The following is an 18,539-nucleotide window of genomic DNA, read 5'->3' on the forward strand; positions in this document are numbered from 1 at the left end:
TCGTGACTTTTTAAGACCGTATTTAAAACGTCTTGAATATAAGATCTAACTATGAATACCGGCCGCTTGAGTTTGATCTCCTTATTACTCCGTGGATAAAACGATACGCGGAGACACTAGGATAATATTTCCGAACGCAGTCTTGATAACGACAATTGTGCAGATACTTTAGGGCACTATTTCGTTTGTGCGTTTTTGTCGTACGACAAACATGTGCAGGACAGAGTGAGAGAAGTTCTCTCTATTCTATAGCTAATCAATAGGTTTGAAAAATTTGTCGTACAATAAAAACGCACAAATGATATATCACCCTTATACAGTAAAAAAGCTGCAACTGTCGTTATGAACAAATAACGACTGCTTAACAAGTTACAGAATACAAAGACAGATGTGTTCGTGATCGAGACGAACTTCGTACGGTTCTGTGCAGTCATTAGCAGCAATGCCATTTCCAGTTCGTTTACGGGAGGGGATACGGTGGCAAGCAGTGGTCGAACCGCTGCGCCGTCGTACACACACATGACCCGCCCATCGGTATTGTTAGACGGGCCGGGTTTTTGGCGCATGCGTGACGGTGAGGCAGTGAACACAATGGTGTAGGCAATAGGAGAAATGGGTGTCGAAAAGCAGCAATATAGAGGGTGTGTTCTCTTTTTACTGGCAACTATCACGATGTCACAATAGCACTGCCGCAGCCGTTTCAAAATAAGTCTGTTCGCGTTGCATGAAATCCCCAAATATTTTTGCACTTAAAATGAGATAGATACATATTTTGTTTCAAAAAGGGAGAAAGCGAAGATGTCGAGTGCTAAAAATGCAAGTTATAATTTTTAGATTAATAGTAAAAAAAAAAGTTTCAATCTCCCTTATCGTAAAAAGTCAAACTTGTAACTCTCTTCAATCTTTACGTCGTCGAATGTAAATATCGTAATTTCGAATAAATCTTAAAAACTTGTCTTGTAACACATCTTGTATTTTGTACAAGGTAAGAGATCAGAATTACGTAGTAGAGATCTGCTCTTGAATCCAGAGTATATATTTGGCCACGTCGACGTAGACAATGTACCTCTGGAGATCACACAAAAAATCATTGCCAGTTACTGACCGCGAAACGACGCCACGCAAACGATAACGGCCTGTAGAAGAGTCGTAAAGCACCAATCCGCTTCCGCTGTCACCATTGCAAGGACTTTGATATCGCAAACCAGCGCAAAAAGTGCGCTCCGAAGTGAGAGTAATAAAAATTGGGTGGCTCCTGAGACAAGTTACCTACAATTTACGCAACAACACAATATTTTCATCATTTGCAATATATCTTATTCTAAAATGATTTAACATCAATTCGACGTTTCTTCGATGTCGTTATTATCTTGGAATTATATGGAATTGTTTTATTGGAATTATTTTAAGAACATTCGTAAAAATTCGTTTTTAATGATTGACGATTGCGCTTATTAATTGGAGTGCAACGACATTGGCAAATTCATTTTTTATAAATATATACAGGAAGTATTATTATTATTATTATTACATTATTTTTATAATAGCAATTTATTATGTAAACGAAAGCGAAATCAAATGGAACATCTCCTATCGTCATTAACAATACAAAAACCTCTAATCATTTTCCTTACGCGATATAAATATTCTGAATTTATTGTCATTAAATATATTCACGTTTTGAATGTTTTGTTTTTAAATAATCTTATTTGCTAATGAAATTCAATTTGTCAGTCGATCGAACAGCAAAAGACACGAAAAGCGAAAAATTGACTCTTTATTGGTGAAGATTCTTACCTCACTCAATCGGAACTCTCGCCATTCGTGGTTCCGCGGTATAAGGATTACCAAACTCATCTTGACCCCATCCTACGACGTATCCTATTCTGTTGACGACCTCATCGAGATTGTTCGAACCAGTCCATAAGCAAATAGGTTTGATAAAAAGGTTATACTCGACGGTTGTTCTGAGTGTCAAAATTGCCAGATCGGAATCGCCGGATTCCTCGTGAGTGTAATTAGGATGTATCGTGTAACTTGCGACCTCCCGATTTATAGTTCCTCTCTCACGCCATTGGCGTAAATTAAATCGTCCTAAAGCCACTACTAATACGTTGGGAGGTATATCAAAATTACTGGAAAAATTCAACTTTAAGCAATGTGCCGCTGTAAGGAAATATATACATGAAATAAATTCTCTAATAATCTACGCTCTATGTCGCTCTATGTAAAACATAAAAAATCTAACTATGATTCAAGTATTTTGAAGTTGCACACACTAATGATTTTATTTTCTATAGAATTTTTTTCTTCGATTTTTTTTACAATACCTGTTAAAATATGTTTAGTTGACAGAACAGAACCACAACACCTAAATTCATGATCTTTCCTTACAACGAAGAGTGCCACTAGCCACGGCCCGGTTTTGTCTCTTCTCCGTTAATGACTAAAAGATTTTTGCGGTCGGTATAGTTGCTGATACCGCATTCATTGTTATCAGTTCTGTTAGAAAGATTAATAGTAGTTGATGGATCTCTTTTATCGTTTTCTATTGTAGATAAGCTTGGATTTTCGCCATTAGTTTCCGCCATTGAAAATGACTCTTCGTTTGTCGAGTTAGATGTAAGTTGTATTTCTTTAGTAGTTGGGATAGTTTCTGTCTCTGAAATAAGATATAACATTTCTTAAATCTTTTTAATAAGGAAAGAATTTTCTCTTCCATAGAAAAAAGATCTCTCTAAGGAACATGAACATAATCATGAAATACTTTCTTATAAAAAAAAAATGTACAATGAATAAAAAATTTTAAATTTTAGTAAGCGTTATCTTTCTACTATTCTATTTTTATCTTTGTTCTGAAATATTACACATTATTTATACACACAAAATATAAACTAATTTCATGAAATTTAAATAAATTGATAATTGAAACTTTTGTTGCTGTTTTCTCAAATATATACATTAGCATTTTTGTAATCTTTCATTTACTTCTGGGACTTGGACAAATCTGTTGATTATTAAACAGTATTTTGGTTAGTCTTGGAATTGGTTGGCCCAAGGGAAAATGAACATGATATAACAAAGATTTTCCTTGCTGAACAGCTTGAACGGACTCTTGTATCGATCGTGCCAACTGTAGTTGAGCAACAGGTTCCTTCTGAAATGTACCGATAATTAAATTATTTCTTATTATATAAATAAAGTGTACTATCTGAGAGAGGTAACAAATCAAACTTTAAATTTTTTGAAATCATTTCTTGATTTTTATTTCAATCCATTTAAATTATGATTCAGACAATACAATGCGCGTGTCTAAAAGATGTTTTTATAAGAGAAAGATATGTTCAAGTTTATTTTCTAAATAATTTTTATTGGTTAAATCATATTTTAGAAATATCGCGTCTATAAAGAAGAATATCGGTTATAGATGAGTTCAACATGCTAAAAATTATTAAATATTGCCTATTATAATAACTAATAACCAATCTTACATGTGCTAACTTCTCTCTCTCTCTCTCTCTCTCTCTCTCTCTCTCTCTGTTATATTATTAGTAATACTAAACTTACTGTATGTAAGGAAGAGTCTGTATTAAAGCCCACTTTCAAATCGTATGGAGGAAGTTTTGGAGATTGGATTGTGATCTCTCCCAATATTTCATTTGTTCCTTATTTGACTATATGTGTGTAGTAATCAATACATGGGGCCAATCCTTGAATGATCGAGCAAAACTGCAGTAGCAATGCGATCAAAATAGAAATCTTAGCCATCTCGTAGGATTCTGTTATAGATCAAATAAATATGATTTATAAATATACTTATAATTTTTATAAATAGATCTTAATATTTAACACAACTTCAAAATTAAAATATTATCGATATACGTCGATAAGTTCTATATATCTCATCCTTATTTGCATTTCTATTTCTTTAAATCGACAGCTGTATTTGGACTAACAAATACCTTGTCTATATAATTAATGCAAAATTATTTTCTTAATGATAAAGATTAAATTGAATAAAATTCTATGTGTATTAAATGCGTTCATGCATTATAAAATGTTATATAATAACAAATATTCTGCTCGATAATTCTTATTAATTATAAAATCCAATGCGTCTTCTATATTGATAAAAGAAGGTTATCAGAGATAATAATTTCATTTTAATTGCGCTTCATTTACTTCATTTATTTTACCATAAATTGGCATATAAATTTCTGTTTTAACAATAACTACAACACTTTAAATCAATCTGCGTCCGAGAGATGGATCATTCTTGTATTAAATTTTTTAAAAGATTTGAATGATTTAAATGTAATAATCTTGATAAACAATCAGCTTCGATTAGAAAATAGAAACAGTTAATATATTTAAAAATGCAAATTCCAACTACGAATCATACAATACAAAAAACACATTTCGAGAAAATTTAATTTTGCTTTAATTACTAGTCATATTTCTCCAGTAGATTATGTTTACAAGGAAAAAATTTTTGTAAAGTGATTATTTTGCAAATTCTACAAACATATTCATCTTGTTATACATTGATTTTTAAAAATTGTCGAACCTGTAATAAATCACGTATAATCACTGCTTCATTAAATGAACTTCAAACTTAGTGGGCGTCAACGTAACTTTTGCATATATCTATTTATCTTCACTTTATTAATTTGCTTATATTTCTATATTGTCGATGTATTTTTTATTGTATTTTTATTAAAATATCAGTTTCTTCTTACGATTACCAAAATGTCTTTCAAGAATTTCAAATAATATTTTTTCAGTATATTCTGATTTATACGTATCCTTATTTACTTGTTTATTATATATATTCCTGTTTCCTCTCGAGCAACTTTTATCACAAAATTCTTTAAAGCACTTCTCATTGATTCAAAATTTTCTGTCAAATTCAACAATTGGCTCCAGATGTCCGCATAAAATCTTGAAGTTACGCTCTCCATCTTGTCGAATCTTCACTAAGACGTAGACTGATCATTTCTTTACTCTTCGAAACTCGTTTACAGTTTCCATCAAAGATGTGCAGTAGTGGGAAGCAAGGTCATCAGGCTCGCGAATAGAGGCGAGCCTCCATATATCGAGTCATATTATTCAATTTGTCCGACACGAACATTTCAGATTGCAACAAAAAAAAGAATATTTCTGGAAAATCCTCTTTTCCTGAATAATATCGCGCGAGAAGAAAATTAATTGGGAAATTCGCACGTTCGATAAATTACTTTGCTGACTTCGTGTGTGTAGACACGAACTCAAAACTTTTCAGTAAAACTTTTGTACAATTGTGAAAATGTATAACAGATAATTCCGTCAGGTGAGAAAAATATAAAATTTTTTTGGAATAATAGCACAAAAATATAATGATTTGTTTCTAATTAGAACATAGATTTTGGATGTTTTATTCGAGTGGGCGAAAATTTAGTAATATTTAATTGTAAATAAGAAACAAGTGTTTGAAAGTCTCTCTCTCTCTCTTTACAGGGATCGATTTGAGATGACATTAATGCATATAGATCAGAGGACACTAAAGCTGATCAATTTGTGCTTGCGTGATTTAATTGCTGACGTAGACATTATTAAATTGTGATATTACGAAGCGATGTGGATTGCAATTTCAACACTTCTTTCTTTTAGTCTTTCTGGTTGTTACTTATGATATATCCTAAATAAATAGAAAAGTTATATATGATAATGTATATATTAAAGAAAGAAATAATTTTTATTAAAAATTTAGAACTATTAATTTACAATTAAATATTTATTTACTTATAAAATAGTATATATAGTATAAAAACAGTGGACAGATAAATCAGTGTTTAACTTTGTATTTTATAAGATTACACAATATTTTTCTATATGTTAGTAAAATTTAAGTTATAAGAGTTATTAGAATTAGATTTAATAAATCTATATTTATTATATTTCTAGTGAGTAAAATTATCGATAATATATTTTGTACTTTTTATAATGCTTTATAATATAAAACACTAATAAAGTATTTAATAAGATAAGTAATACAATATATGAATTATGATAGAGCATTAAATAAGCACATTGATATTGTAACATTATGATATAATTTATTAATTATTAACAAATCCTCACAATAATAAATAGTATATCATATACATTTGTATATCATTTTACATACTTTATTATCGTGAAATGACGATAGATCATAAAAAGTCAAACTCTTATGATTTTAATCTTTACGTCATTGTGTACCTTATTATTGTGTGCACTTATATGTGTACCTTTACATTATATATATAATTTATATGATATATATATATATATATATATATATATATATATATATATATATAGAGGAGAATTGTCGAATGCATACTGATCGCCTACCATATCAATATTTTATTACTTAATATAAGCAATACAAATATGAAATAAATGAGGAATGAATAATATAAATAAGAATTTAATAGGTTACATCTTTTTCATGTGTATTAGCAACACTTTGAAAAATCACAGGTACATTTGACAATATTTTTGATTAATTTATGTAGCTAATAACAATGATAATAATGTAATCATGGAATTTTATTCTGAATGTTTATATTTTCATAAAAAAAGATTGATCTGTTCTAGAATATTTTAGGTAAAATATTATAGTCTATTTTTATTGCGCATATATATATATATATATATATATATATATATATGCAATTATTATTCAAATTATTTAAATCAATAATTTTTGTAAATATGTCAGGTTTTCTAAATCGTTCCATAAGCTAAGACTGATAATTGACAATAATAAAATTAATATATAATATATTGATATAGATAAAAATTTCAAATTGCAAAAATAAAGTTAAACCAGTTTTATTTTGACGTTTTTGTCTTTTCATTGTTATTGATTAATTATTAAATACTGATTCTTTTTATAAAAGGTAATAGTTAATTGTTAAATATTGATTAATGATTTTTTATTAATCCTATATTTTTAGTTATTTTTATTAAAACATTCAGTACTTTCAAAAGAGAATGATTTAGAAAACTTACAGATAACCAATTGTTAAACTGTACTTTTTGCAGTATGTTACAGAAAGACTATAAAAAATATTAATTATTGTTAAAACATTATATAGACAAAATTATATAGAGAAGAACTACGAATCATAAAAAAATTTTCTTACGGCTTTTCGTAGCCCTTCTCCCTATGCTACATTATCTAATTATTATTACTGGTAAAAAGTGAAACATGTAATAAATAGATCTGAAATATCAAACTACAATTTCCAATGTTTATTTGCGTACAATTCAGTAATAGAAAATATAATAAAAACATAGTTTAAGTAGTATGCATTTGTCAATGCTCCCTTAAGTGTTGTAGCTTCAAATAAATTTTATGTAAAGTGTTGTCTAGCATATTTTGCATTTTAAAATAACACTATCATTACGTTGTAGATATCTGCTGTTGAATCCAAACTAGATATTTAGCCACGTCGACAAAGACGGTGTACTTCGTGAGATCACATACTCGTTCATGGTTAAACACTGTCCGTGAAACAACACCACGCAACAGATAACGGTTTGTGGTATTATCAAAAAGTACAAGCGCGCTCCCGCTGTCACCGTTACAAGGACCGCTATCTTGCATACCGGCGCAAAAGGTACGATTCGAGGTGAGTTTGACGAAACCTGGATAACTCCAGTGACAGGTCTCCTATAATTCATGCAACAATGATGAATCGTCATCATTTGCAAAGTTTGGTTTTAAAAGGCGCGAAATCCGACTCGACATTTTTCATATATGGTTAGCGTCTCGGAATTGTATCGAAATATGTTACTTTAAGAATGTTTACAAAAATTTAAAGTTATATCTTAATCGCATGATCGATGATAGTATTATTGTTTTTAAACAATCACATTCATTACTCTAGGTATGCAATGACTCTGATAAATTCATTGATTAGTTACCTACAGATATGCATACATATATTACAATGCTATAATAGTAATTCTATGTAAGCTATGTAAATGTATGTAACTATGTAATAAAATTAAATACAGTTTTGCGTGTCATTGTTAACAATGTAAAAATAAATATTTTTTTTCATAATATATCTAAATATCTGATTTTATTGTCATCTGCCTATTTTTTCGCTTTTCGGACGTTTCCTTTAGAGAATTTCGATCCAATTTGTATACCAATCAAACAGCAAAATTTATGAAAAATTCTCGTTTAAAAAGAATCTTAAAGGTTCTTACCAGACTGACTATCGGCATTATCGCCATCCGTGGATGATCGGTGTAACGATGACCGAATTCGTCTTTACCCCATCCTACGACGTATCCCCTTCTACTGACGATATCGTGAAGATCAGATGAACCGGACCACAGACAAATAGGTTTGATGAAATGGTTATATTCCACAGGTTTTCTGAGGTTTAAAATCGCCAGATCGGAATCGCCGGTAGTTTTATGGGTATAATCGGGATGAATTGTATAACTTGCGACTTCTCGATTTATGGTTCCCACCTCGCGGAATCCGAATAAATTAAATCGCCCCAATGCCACAGTCAATACATTAGGAAGTATAGTTTCGTTGCTTTCAAAGTTCGTCTTCAAACAATGCCCCGCTAAAAAGAAAATATATGCATGAATATCATATTTTTTTAATAATCCGCACTCTCTGTCGAGAGACAAAACTAAAGAGTACATACATATACTACACACACACACACACACACACACACACACACACACACACACACACACACACACACACACACACACACACACACACACACACACACACACATATATATATTAGGTGTTGGAATTAATTCGTAGCGTTTTTTAATGAAAGAATGTTATTTATTTCACATGAGCATTAAAAAATACATTAATGAAAGTACTTTTAAAACTTATAAATACTTTGTAAAACGCTACGAATTAATTCCAACACCTAATATATTGCAGAGAAATTCTCTAGATATTTGCTTGCACTTCTTATTAATAATATAAAATGCAAAAATAATAGGGAATTTTTATAAGATCATGTATCCACGGGGTGAACAAAGTTACATTATTTAGTGAAAAGTCAAAATACAGTATTGTAAAACTCTCTATAACATCAAAATATTTGATGAACAATTAAGCAATTTAAATATGTTTTTTATATGTTTTTTCTCGATTATATTTGGATTAACTGTGAATATCTGTGGAAATTTATAAAATTAAATTTTACTACGAGAATATGAATAAGTAGAAATAAATTCTAAAAGAAAGCAAAGATAAAAAGTTTACATTATTGAACGTTTGAAAAGTCTTAGTAATACACATTTTTTTTCTTTTATTAATTTACCTGTTAGGACATGTTTATTTGTCAGAATGGTTCCAGCGCATTGAAATTCATATCGATTTGTAACGATGAAAAGTGCCACTAACCATGGCCATTCGCCAGGCAATGTTTCCTGTCCATTAGCGATCAAAAGATTTGTATTTGCAGAGCGGCTGCTGATGCCACATTCATTATTATTATTATTATTATTATTATTATTATTATTATTATTATTATTATTATTATTATTATTATTATTATGTTGAGGAACTGGTTTAGCTGGAAACTGGTTTGATTGAGGTTTAGGTGACTGGTTTGGCTGAAGTTTAGAGGACTGATTTAGGAATACATTATTATTGTTATGTGGAATTTTATTTAAAGATGGTTTTAGAAATATATTTTTATTAAAATCATATTGTGAGACTGCTTGAGCTGAGGTCGGTTTCCTCAGGAATACGTTGTTATTATTATATTGTGAAACTTGTCCGGGTTGGTTCGGAAGCATATTTAGCAATATGTTGCCATTATCTTGAGGAAAAGTGACGGTGGCTTTCCTCGGAATACTCTGTTGACGTTCTGGTTTTGGTGTCGAGTTCCGATGCGATTCATTCGGTTCTGAATTTGGCGAAGGCATATTTGGCAGATACAGAGTACGTTCCAACGTGATAGTAGTAATAGTAGTCATAACACCTCCTGTTGCTGAAACGAAATATGATATTCAAACCTCACATCTTTTTAGAGTGAGATTCTTCGAATTCATCTCTTTGCCGTAAATAAATATAAGATAAAATGAGAATTAATTTGTGACTCGAAAGAATGGATATTTATAAAGTCTACTTCTATTTTCTCGAATATACATGTATTTACATATATTATATTTCAAGCAAATACGATACTCACTATCGGAACCCGTACAATATTTTTTGCCATTGAACCATATCGAGGTCAATGTTGGAAGTGGTTGGCGTAAAGGGAAATAAATATGATATAATAAACTCCTGCCCTGTAAAACAGCTTGAGCAGAGTCTTCGGTCGATTGTGCTAATTTTAGTTGACCATAATTTTTCTAAAATACATTGATGATTGATTTATTTTTTAGAAATGAACTTCTTCTTTTTATAACGTTTTTTTATATAATTATATTTTGATCATTTTTAAATGTATTTTCATTCTTAAATCAAGCAAAACTTGTTTCTTTAAGAAACACTACTTGCAGAAATGTTACGACTTCAAGCTAAATTTTGTTTCAGAAATACTTTAGAGAAATAATTGTTAGCTATTGTTGAATCGCCACAACTTGCATAAAATTATTAGAAATTGTCTGCATTAAGAGTCATAAATTAGATGTAAAAAAAAAGGACACATACCGTTGGCAATTCAGCAGTGAGTTTTAAACTCACTTTCAAATGGAGTTCGCTAACTTTTGGCGGAGACTGGATTTCAATCTGTCCTATCGTTTCGTCTGTTCCCGGTTTGATTATATATCTGAAATATTGAGGACACGGAGATTGCTGTCCTTGTACTAGCGTAAAAAGCAGCTGCGACAGTAATGCGATCAAGATATACATCTTAGCCATTTTGTGAGGATCTGTTAACAAACTTAATAAAATACATAGTTTATAAATATAATTCACTTTTAATATTCTTTAATATTTTATTTAATGATTTGGTGATTTTTAAACAACTATTATCATTTTATTACATGGATTTTTTCTAAAAAAATTTTTTTAACATCTCAAAGATATTTAAATCAATAATTTTATTTCAAAGAAAATTTAGAAATACGAAAAGTTCATTACGCAAATGCAATTATATAATTAATTTATATAATTAATATCTATACATCTATTCGTTATATATCAAGTTTTAATATGTCGATAAGATTAAAAAGAATAGGATTTCAATACATAATGTAAAATGATTTATTACCATTTATCACAAGCGAACCAGGAAAGTTGATAAAGTAAGCAAATAAATGTATACATTTTAAACAGAATGTCATGAATACGATAAACTCAGCATCCAAACATAACGTAATACTATGTGTCCATTAACCTAAGAATCTCTGAGGTTTTTATACATTAGCAGGAAGAAAAATAAAGCTAATCGTTAACCATAGTTTTCTTTACTGAGCGCATTTCCATTTATTTTACTTTTTTTTTTTTTAGAAAATATTAAATCTATATAATGATCTTAAATTTTAATAAATTGTAGAACAAATAATGTAAATACAATATATAATTATATAATAAGAGTAATTTTAAATTAAGATATGAAAAACACTCCACGTAATGTTACGTAATTTACATAAAAAAATTAAGTGATTGTTTCCGAATTAGATATTTAAACAGGATATTCTATCATATATAGTCTCCTAATTTTTAATTGAAAAAATTTTCTTTTATTCAAAATTTTACAAATATTTTTTACGTTATATTTTTTCAGTGCTACATATAATATTAAGTAATTAATTAAATAATTTAATTTAGAACGCTGTTGAAAATTAGAGAATAATCTAATTTTTAATTGACTATGCTCTAGTTTTTTCGAATCTATTTAAAGTGTATCTTTAATCGTGCGATTTTTAAATTCTTTAATATTATTTTGCTTTATACTACAATAATGCAATTCATTAATGCAAAATTATGTTCTTAATAATACAGATTAAATTGGGTTAAAGAATTGTTATGTACACTATCTAATATGTTATGTACGTATCTGTTACTAAACACTATTTATTCTCTGCTTGATAACCGAATAACTGCCCTCTGCAGATAACACCAGCTTAGATAACATTGACACTGACATAGAGTTTTGAGAGAGATAATGGTTTTCCCATATATAAGATTTATTTCTAACAAAATTACTTGAGAGATAATGGTTTTCCCACATATAAGATTTATTTCTGACAAAATTACTAAGTCTGTTAATAAATCCAAGAAACATGATTGGCTATAGGTGCTTAAACAAGCTTAATAAATTTATTAAAGTTCATAAAGACAAAAATCAACATGATAAAAATAATGTCATATATAAAGTAAATTTTAATAACTGCAATGCATCATATGTTGGCCAAACGAAGAGATTTGAACGAAAACAATTGCAGACAAGAATTAAAGAATTGTATCCGTTATTCTTTATTTGTTAATTTAAGATTGTATCTCTGCATTGTAGCACTGAAGAAGGCTTTGTAAGCCGAAACGTTTAATTATATTAATTTTAGTTATTTAAGTTAATTTAATTATAGCTCGAAATAAACCATGACATTGTGTTAATTTTTAATAAAATGCATAGATTTCAATTGCAATTTTGGATCCTTTTCAATGCACATAAATCATATACATATATTTGAACAGTAGAAAACTTATTAAATAAAACTACAATAACAGTGTTATAATAAAATATTAAAATACGAAACAATAGTAACAAAATAAATAAAGCCGGAATTACATGCCTATGTCAAATGAGTAATAGCTTGAGTGTATGAGTAATAGACTAATATTATTATTATTGTGCATCGACATCCGTGGCTCTTATTAGCTTATTTTTCCTCCATTTATATTTAAAAAAAACATTTTTTAACACGAAATTATTCGAGCAAGAAAATTTATTATGCAGATTATATTGAGATATAAAATAATGAATACTTAAATTTCGTATTATAAATAAAAAGTTTGAAATATTAATGATGAAGATATAGCATATAAATTTGATAGCAGATATATTATGCAATATATGTATCCAATCAAAGAGATAATAAAAATAATAATTTTAAACGCAACTCACTTTTTTAATAATTCGGCAACGTTTCTACTGGACAACACTCTTGACTTGGTTAAAAATATGCAGTAAGCGTATCTCTAGATAATAAACAGATTTAATTACGTTTAAAAGATTGTTTTAATTAAATATGTTACTTAATGTAAATTAAATATGTTATTTAATTTACATTTTAGTTACGTTTCTAAGCAATTGCATTATTAAGGAAAACGATTCCAGAAGACAAGTAAACATCTAAGCAAATCAAAGTACGAATATCTTAAGTATTCTCTGAGCGCATATTTAGCTTGCACTTTGAACAGTCGTACCGGATCACATATGATCAGTTCATTAAACGGATTTCAAATTCTGACAAAGAATAAACGTGACTCACGTGTACAACTGGATGTCCACCTTCACTTTACTCTGATTTATTATATTTCTTTAATATTAATATCAATTATTTTTTGTGTTTTTATAAAATCACTATACTGCATTTTTTCTATTGACATCTAGAATATGTTTTAAGTGCGTTGAGTTATACTTTTTTAATATCTTCTAGTTTACATATTCTTATTTACTTAGGTATTATTTAATATTTATTTTCGAGGCACTCTCTTTCAAGGCGAATTTCTGGCGAACCACTTCTGGCGAAGCGTTTCTCAATAGTTCAAAATCCTTAACAGAATCCAACACACTGCGATAACCGGATATTCAGCGTGCTAATCCTTGGAGATACGCTCTCACGGCCTTGCTGAACCTTCGCGAGACTGACCAGTTCTTTATCGAAACACACACGTTTACAGTTTTCCTCGCTGAAGAAGCGTTCTGATCGCGCAGTAGTGGGACACTGCAAATCGAAGTGACTATGAGTCAGGTCGTATTATTCATTATTATCTGAGACAGAACGTCTTAGGCTGACGAACGAGGAAAATAGGAGACAAGTGTAGTGTGCCTGGAGCACCCTCTCTTCTTGGACAGTATCGCGCAAGAAGGAAGACTGGGGAATCCTCAGACGCACGTCCGATGAATTACAGCTCCACGTGTTGCTTCGCCGTCAGCGTAACTATGATCAAAACAAATCCGAAGAGTTATTAGTGTATTTTTTCAATGACGCGAGTATCCTTCCAATTATGCAAGCGCGCGTTCGAAAAATCACGTGATAATTCTTCTTTATTTTTCTTCATTTTCTCTTGCTTCTTTTTATTTTTATCTTGCTGTTCTCTTATATCTGCATCTTATGCATCCGCAATGTAGTTTCGTCATCTGTGATCAATCGATTAAAATCTTTCATATTCCTTTTAATTAGGTGTGTCAGAGACGTCAGACAAAGTAAACGTCAACAAAGTAAGATTTTATTCAGTATTTCCTTTAAAGATTTCACTACATTCTCGATTTTTCATTTGTACGCGTTTATTGAAAAAATTAAGAAAGAATTAGCGAAAAAAGAGGTCATCATTATAGAAATATTTTTTATCGTGCAATAAAAGTATAAAGACAGAAAAGAATAAATTATCAAAATTCAACTCATCATGTACACATTCATTAAGATAATATCATTCATTAAGATGCAGAATATTTTATTTATATTGAATCAATTTTTAATAGAAGACTTTTAATAAATTTGAAATTGATTTTTGTTTAACGAATTTGTTAAAAATAAATTACTACTTTTTACTTTTCCAAAAAAATCTATGTAAATTCTATATAAAATCTAATGTTTCATGAAATTCTATGTAAAATTTAATGTTTTAATTATTATTAGAGAGACATCAATTTCAAAACATAATTAGCTTCACTTTAAATGTATTGTAATATTAAAAATATAAAGCGAGAAAAATTGTTAATTGTTTAATTCTTTAAATTCTTCGCTTTCCGGTTGCAAAAGTAGAAATAGATAAGCTCGTGGTTATACTTCCGGCATGGACGGATAGGAAAACAAAGTTGAATTATGATGGAAAAAAATTTATATCTTGCAATTAAATTATTTTTCATTACGTTTTGACAAAAACATATATATATATATATACTCAATGTTTGAGGAAATTATAATGCAAAAATGTAAATTATAATAATGTTATTAATATAACATTATTAATATAACATTATTAATATAACATTATTAATATTATTATTATTGATATTATTATTATTAATATTATATATTAATTGTACATGACATTTTAAATAATAATAATTTAAACATTTTTAACAATTTTAAAGTACGCTAGTTTATTTCTTCTAATAATGCAGTTTTTATTTTTTAAATATTACTCAAAATATTTTTTTAAATGGTTCCATAAACATATAAAAGAATTGATCGAAAAGATTTTTGTTCTCACTTCCTCCAAACTTTATGTAATTTCCTGAAAGGAAATTACATAAAGTTTGATTTATATTAAATAGATTATATAATAATAATAATACATCTGCAACTTGTTCATCAGGTTATTTGTATACGTCATGTTGATTTGGCTCCAAATTATGTCTGTTTACTTGTTTATCTTAAATATAAAAATAAAAAATGTGTGAGAGAAAGATAAGATATAAGATATTTCGAATAGCCCAATAATAAATATACAACAAAAATAGTATAGCTTATCCATTTATATAAACTATATCAAATTTTTAATAAAAAAAGTATCTGAAAAAGTATTAAATTTGCATTCTTGCAAGAAAAAAATTAATATGAGAAACATTAATCAATAATGTTTGTGTGTGTGTATGTATGTGTGTGTGTGTGTGTGTGTGTGTGTGTGTGTGTGTGTGTGTGTGTATGTGTGTTTAATTATTACATACATTTAACAATGTTACATCTTTAGAAATACTGTGTGACATCTCTTTTTACGCACGCATAGTGTTGCTTTATATATGTATATATAAAACATTATTAATAACATTATTAATATGTTAATCGATATAATAATTTTGATATTAATAACGCAATATTTTCAAACTTTTCTGTAATCTTTGACCCAATAATGTTACATAAAATTTCAATTTTACTATTTAATATGATTATTATTTTATGATTGTAAACGTTTAATTTTTTTATTCACGTTCCTTAACGTCACCTTAATGGTGACGTGTTTCACACGTTTTGCATCGCAATGTTATAGTACACGTCACTGTTTGACGTCTGTCAGTTAAATGTCCCTGGAGGCTTTTTTAAAAAATTATTCAAAAAATATAACTATCTACAGAATATAAAATCGCAAAAATTTATGTGTCGACTTATTTTAAAATTATTCTAGGTAACAAAAATATTTTAACAATCTCTTTAAATTTATTTAAAAATTTACATTTGTGTTTGTTTAGAATAAAGAATTGGACGTTCTGTAAACATACATAAATATATTGCAATCCCACAAATTGTAACAAATTAAAATACAGAATCGTAAACTTACAATTAAATGCAGTGCTGCTTAGCTATTCTATAATTCTGCGTCTATTATTTGCCGTTTTAAATTCTTTAGATGTAATACAATACAATAAAGTTACCTTGTCGCATTTTGAAAAAATTAAAAATATAAAGATGTAAACAATTACTATTATATTATATCGTGGCAAATAAATAATTAAAGAAACGAGCTTCTAATATAGAAATAAAATGTTTATGTCAAATATTTTTAACATAGAAAATTACATAGAAAATTTTATTTTAGAATTTATATTTCCTTTAAAGTTCATTTTAGATCTATTATTATTATGATCTATTATTCATATCAGACTTCAAGATAGAATTTTATTTATAATTTTGTATACCGTAATAGAAAAAATATCCGAAGGATCAAAATGCATTTATGTATAAAAAATATATGTTAAAATATGCATTAAGAGACAATGCATTTAAAATTGTAATTAAATTCTACTCTGAAATCAAACGTTGAATTATAAAACATTTAAAGTGAGCTTAATTTTAAGACAAAACATTTTTTTTCATACAAATATCTAGAAAAACCACTTTGTTTATTTAAATTTCGAATACACAAAGAGATAGAATATTAAAAAAATCAATTTATTATATGTTTGTTTCTTTCATAACTTATATTATATTTTTTAAAATACAGACTATTTAATTTACTAATCCATTTTATATCCAGATGTTATAATAATTGTAAAACGCAAACACAGAATTTCTGCAGTCAGAAGTATCTGTGTGGAATATTTGCTAGGGAATATACTTTGTATTTAAAATGAAAATAAACAAAGGTAAACACATAACTTTTATAAGTGACATGTATTAATGTCTTAATAAACATATTTGCTTTAATTATTTTAATATAAACGTATAAACACATTTTTTATGTAAATTTTACAATAGTTAGTACACGTTTTATAATTTTATTAATTTTTTTTCTTGTTTTCACTTATTTATGCTGATTCTAAGAACATAATGCGGAAGAGACGATAAATAATTACTAGATATTTCTCGCGTTTACATGTCTATATGTATTCTATCATTTCAAAATTTATATAATTTACTATGTATTATACATCGTAGCGATTATAGAGGCACAAGAATAGAAATGATTTAATAGTACAGATAAATATCTCCGGTATACTAACTATAATCAGTGGATGACGGTTATTACTCTGTACTTTCTGTGTATGCTTCGTGCGTGTGTATTATTCTTTTTTGCTAAAAGCAGTGAGCTAAGAATATACGACAGTGTATCTAAAATCAATTGAATTTTAATCTATAGCAATTCCGAATAGATTCTTTTTTTATTAAAAATTTGATTTCTTTCGCATTATTCTCATAACATTCTATTTATAAAATACCTTTTAATCTAATAAAAGTATTTTCATTAATAAATCTTAAGTTATGTTCATCAAAGTGAAGTTTGTTCAATATATTATAAAATATAAAATTTAATTTTTAGTAATTTCAATTTAATTGTGTATATATTATATATAGGTATAATATACGAATATATATATAATATAATATACATATAATCCGATAAATTTAATATAATAAAAATATAATAAAAATCTATATTAAGGGGATCCTAAACTGATTATCAAACTTGATCGAAGTACAGACTTTTTTAATTCCAAATTCTATATAATAGTGACATCTTTGATTCATTTCTTACATTACAGCTGTGGTCAAAATCTCACTACAAATGCTTTGAAGAATTTGATGGACCAATTAGAAGAAAGAATTTTACAAACTGAACAGTTAAAAAACGCTTCAAAGCGTTTGCAGCATTGCGTTGATCGTACCTTACATTATATTGTATATCATTCTATCTCACTCAACATACATCTGTCTTTATGTAACATATTTCAGCGCCATCTATCTCAAAATACGCGCAACTATTAGAATTTCGGCTCTGTTGACATTTCTAGTCTATTCTGGTACATCTTTTTTTGTTAGGCTTTCGATACCAACGAGATATTATTAAGAATCCTCGGCGTTTATGGAAATTCGCGTGCCTGTTAAAATTTA

At 28.2% G+C, this 18,539-nt stretch overlaps 1 protein-coding gene across 1 annotated transcript; it reads right to left on the minus strand.

Moving 5' to 3' along the window:
- Positions 1 to 952: 952 nt before the first annotated feature.
- On the minus strand, positions 953 to 13,181 carry LOC105147816 (ovochymase). The gene is given in 13 exon segments (XM_011059080.2): positions 953 to 1,269; positions 1,802 to 2,166; positions 2,331 to 2,420; positions 2,423 to 2,662; positions 2,989 to 3,157; positions 3,568 to 3,779; positions 3,963 to 3,967; positions 7,437 to 7,702; positions 8,248 to 8,618; positions 9,347 to 10,021; positions 10,223 to 10,388; positions 10,690 to 10,921; positions 13,109 to 13,181. Coding segments are annotated over 12 exon segments (3,039 nt in total). The 5' UTR covers positions 10,900 to 10,921; positions 13,109 to 13,181; the 3' UTR covers positions 953 to 999.
- Positions 13,182 to 18,539: the final 5,358 nt, after the last annotated feature.

The sequence above is a fragment of the Acromyrmex echinatior genome, chromosome 19, assembly GCF_024713525.1.
Source record: "Acromyrmex echinatior isolate Ae372 chromosome 19, ASM2471352v2, whole genome shotgun sequence".
In the NCBI taxonomy this organism is placed as follows: Eukaryota; Metazoa; Arthropoda; class Insecta; order Hymenoptera; family Formicidae; genus Acromyrmex; species Acromyrmex echinatior.